This window comes from Fukomys damarensis, unplaced genomic scaffold (genome assembly GCF_012274545.1).
Source record: "Fukomys damarensis isolate Sample0158 unplaced genomic scaffold, DMR_v1.0_HiC HiC_scaffold_16, whole genome shotgun sequence".
NCBI classification, from domain to species: Eukaryota; Metazoa; Chordata; class Mammalia; order Rodentia; family Bathyergidae; genus Fukomys; species Fukomys damarensis.
Genome location: NW_022900928.1, coordinates 29480783 through 29484905, shown reverse-complemented (window position 1 = coordinate 29484905; position 4123 = coordinate 29480783). Strand labels below are relative to the sequence as shown.

The following is a 4123-nucleotide window of genomic DNA, read 5'->3' as shown; positions in this document are numbered from 1 at the left end:
TGGAGCAGACAATTTCTGCTCCTGACAGCAACACAGCTCCAGTATGGAGCCGGAAGAGGGATCCAAAAATCAGAAGAGAGATAGTTATGAGTTGAGTAAAAAAACATGACCAAAGGGAAAGCATGGTTAAGTGACCAAGAGAAGCTCTCAGAAATATAATCCAGAACCAGAAAACAAAGTACCAGGGAATCAGAGAAGCAAAAGCAAACTGGTCTAAAAAAAAAAACCAAAGGCTAGATCTGAGACCATAGGACCAGGAACTCAAGGGGCCTAAGCAGCAAGATTGGGTTCCACTATAAAATTGGTTTGGCAGGTGGGCACATAAGGAATATTAAGAACTCTCCGAGGACTTCATGTGGTAGCTTTGGCTTTAGTGATTCTGAGCAATCACATGAGACATTCTGCTCTGGATAAGTATTAGGGTAGTAATTTTACTTTCCCCAAATCAGAGGCATCCCTGAATATTTTCTGGGAAGGCTTGCAAAGGGGAAATGGATTCAAATGATAGTTCAACTTGACTGTTTTGAATATAATCTAAAGAAATAAATTATTTTCATAACAGCCACTTGGGGCAATTCAAACTCACACTTCCAGTTACCTGCTTCCAGCATCTTTGTGTCCAAACCCTATCTGGATCAATTGTGTTTCTGGTACTCACACTCTGACATTGGTCTTGGTCTTGTATCATTGTCAAGGTCACTCCAGTCCTACTTAAGGACTGCAGTAAAGTCCAGAAGTATGTTCTCTCAGGACTCCTGTAATAGGGTGAAGATAATGCCTGTAGGTGTTGTGGGATCCTAGACTGGGCCCAGGAACATACAATTTTGCAACGGTTACCACAAGACCTGAGTCAGGATTAATATGTTCAGCAATACAGATGCAACAGGCAACAGTGGATGATTTGTTACTGAAATACTGTGTCCCTGGTGACAAATCTTTTTAGGATAACCTAGGATCTCTTTTAATGTATGAAGACTTGGTGGTTCTGAACTGGAGTATCTAGGAATTACTAAGTAGATGGAAGTCTATTAACTGCATTTTGACTTAAAATGTTTCTTACATAATCTCCTCTTTGTGGGACAAAGTCTAGCTTTCATGGTGCCTCAAAACTGACAGGAGTTAGAATTTGTAAGTTTTTAAAAATGGTAAAGTGAAAGAAGAGAACCAAACGTTAACTTTATGGAACAAATGAGTATTGAGCCTCTCTTATTAACCAATATTGTTTATTTCCTTACTCATTAAATAAAGGGAGATATTTATGTGTCAAAATCCTTGGGTAAAATAGACACCAACTGGGGTAGTGACACATACTTATAATCTCAACACTCAAGAGGCTGTGGCAGGAAGATTGCTGTGTGCTCAAGTCCATCCGTTTAAGACCAGTCTGAAATATACAGTGAGACCCTGTCTCAAAAACAAACACAGTGGTCAATACTGTGAAATGCTGTTACCTCCTTTCTTCCTGATTCCTATCAGGTACTCTGAGATGTTTCCAGTCTATATGGTATTATTTGAAAGCCACTTGGGAAAAGTTCCATTCCATAAATCCTAGTAGAAGCAGAAATGGAAAGGACAGTTTCAATATGGAAAGATTGCTTTATAGGGTATGATAGGAAAATTAGATAATCAAGTAAGTGGGTTATTATAAACCTACTCACAGACTCAGGAGAAACAATTTATAAAATACTCACAGGGCAGAGAAAAGGAAGCAAATTACCCCAAACTGTTCACCTTCTGCAGCACCACTATTTTCCCCTTTAGACTTTGCCATTTTAGCCAATAGTGTCATCATTTTCTACTGACACAGGTTTCAAGTTTCACACTGTTGGGGAAGCTTTCCCTCATCTTCTAGTCCTTTGTCGCACCCTTCCTCATGCATTCATTCAACAACCACCTCTTCCATGAAGTCTGTCTGCCCGTGGTGATACCAGCAACATCCAAGAATGTTCTAAAAACTGCAGGTGCTCAAAGAACACTGACACTATGACCGTTTTGGTGTTAGTAACTAAAAACAGGCTGTTGTGTGGGAAGTAGTACACAGACTACATACTGCTTTAATTTAGGATCTGAAGAATCACCTAGTCTTTCTCCTCACACAACAGTTTTGACCTGGGTCCCCTGCTTTATCTTTTTCTAGGTCAGATTCTCCTCTTCCAGCAGAGGGGATACTCAACTGGGTGGGTATCCAAAGCAGAGGACTAGAATGAAACAAATCTAGCTCTTCAGTGTGTGGAGTGTATCTTGCAGAAAATTAGCATTTGTGGCCAACCACTGAGTTCTGAGGGGCTCCCCCAATCATTTTGGCCAGGGCACCCCTTAGGCCCAGCACTGCTCAATATGTCAGCATGCTACTTGTCTTTTGTATTATACCTCAAGCCTTGCATATAAAGCAGGCTGAAATTGTAGGCTTTCTTTTGGGGTCCTTCCTGAACAGCATGCTCCCCTGGGCACAGAAATATAGATGACCCCTTGAGGCAGAAGTCTGAGAACAGAGGAACAGAACGGCCATAACAAGCTGAGAGGTGGGCAGAGAGAGAAATCCAAACGTGTTGAGCAAAAGAAATCAAGAACAAGCAAATACCAGAAGTTAACAGTCAAAAGCACTACAAAGGGGTGAATAGTAAGAAAGATGGCCCCCTTGTCCATCACAGAATAAATAGGAGGGCCATGACAAGTATGGATAAATGGTAGAGAAGACTGAAAGCAGGTAAGCAGCAAATGAAAGGGTCCAACCATGAGGTAGCTTCCTGGCTCAAGCTCAGCTACTTGATTCCTCTCATTTCACCATGATGTGAACCAAGCCTGAGCCAACTGGCTGGAAGGGCTTGCTGAAGATGAGGCCTGCAGAAGCTGGCTAGCAGGACAGTAGAGTTGGGGGTGGGATTCACCAGCTTCTTCTTGCAGATGACTCCATGTTTCAGAACTTGTTGCCTTCTTACTCATCAATGAGCTACTTTTCCTAGTTTTTTTTTGAAAGATCAGACTGAAACTCAAGTTTTCCAGGTTTAGATTCGTCCTTCAAAATACCTGACATAACTTTGGCAGAAACCTTCCTCGTGTTCAAGTTTTCTTTCAGAATAAGTCTAACAGTTTCTTTATCTAAATTTAACTCTTCAGCCATCATCCTCACTGTTAATTGCCTGTTTGAACAAACCAAATTCTTGACTTTCTGGATATTTTCATCTGTTCTGTGGGTGACCGGACGACCACTTCGTGCATCATCTCGAACATCTTCCCGCCCGTCTTTAAACCTTTTGTGCCAGTCAAAAATTCGAGCCCTTGACATGACTTCATCCCCATAGGCTTCTTTTAACAGATGGTGGGTCTCACTTGCAGACTTGCTCAATTTTACGCAAAATTTGATACTAATCCTTTGTTCTAAATAGCGATCACTCATTTTGTCATTAAACAACACCGGAACATTAACAGGTCACAATCGTGAGAGGAAGACAGAGGGACCAATCTCTATAGGACAGTAGACATAATCATGTCGCTATTCTTTTGATCCTCTGGAAGCCTCGCCAGGAAACAGTGCTTTTCTGAGTTTTCCCCCGCTTAACATGTAGTCGAGGCTAGGGAGGCTCAATCTGAGATGCTAACGGGGCCAATGAGTAGATGCAAAGTTGGGCAATAGTAAATCCTCCACAACCCACGTTTGGGTCCAGCCGGTGCTCACAGTTTTGCCACTGAGCTTGCAAATCAGTCACCAAAGTCGTCCTGATTTCGTTGCCCTTAGGGGTGTAAGGCGATTACTGCAATACAATAAAGCAATAGGAGAACTGCAACGGTGATGTAACGTGCAAACTCGCCCCAAATCTGCTAAACACACGCACGCCAAACCTACCAGAACAACCCAGGACTCGCTTGCTCTAGTCCCCGGCGCTGGTCCGCATGCGCAATTCCCACCCTGCGAGTTAGGCTGCGCGCAGGCGCAGTGTCCGCCTGCGCCTTGTCGCGGCTCTATCTCGCCACACCCCGGCAGGCTCTTTTCAGTGCGCGTGCTCGCCCGCTTAAAAGTCGGCGGAAAGGAGGGCGGGGAGGGAGGCTGAGGGAAGAGAGGGCACCCCCGGGCGTCAGGGTGCATTGTGGGAAGGAGGCGGCAGCGTCCCGGGCGGGCGGGAGG

At 43.9% G+C, this 4123-nt stretch overlaps 1 protein-coding gene across 1 annotated transcript; it reads right to left on the bottom strand.

Annotated features, from left to right (window-relative positions):
- Positions 1-1480: 1480 nt before the first annotated feature.
- Gvqw3 (GVQW motif containing 3) lies at positions 1481-4114 on the bottom strand. Its single transcript, XM_019206250.1, is given in 4 exon segments — positions 1481-1548; positions 2734-2970; positions 2972-3752; positions 3845-4114. Coding segments are annotated over 2 exon segments (615 nt in total). The 5' UTR covers positions 3398-3752; positions 3845-4114; the 3' UTR covers positions 1481-1548; positions 2734-2781.
- Between the last annotated feature and the right edge of the window lie 9 nt (positions 4115-4123).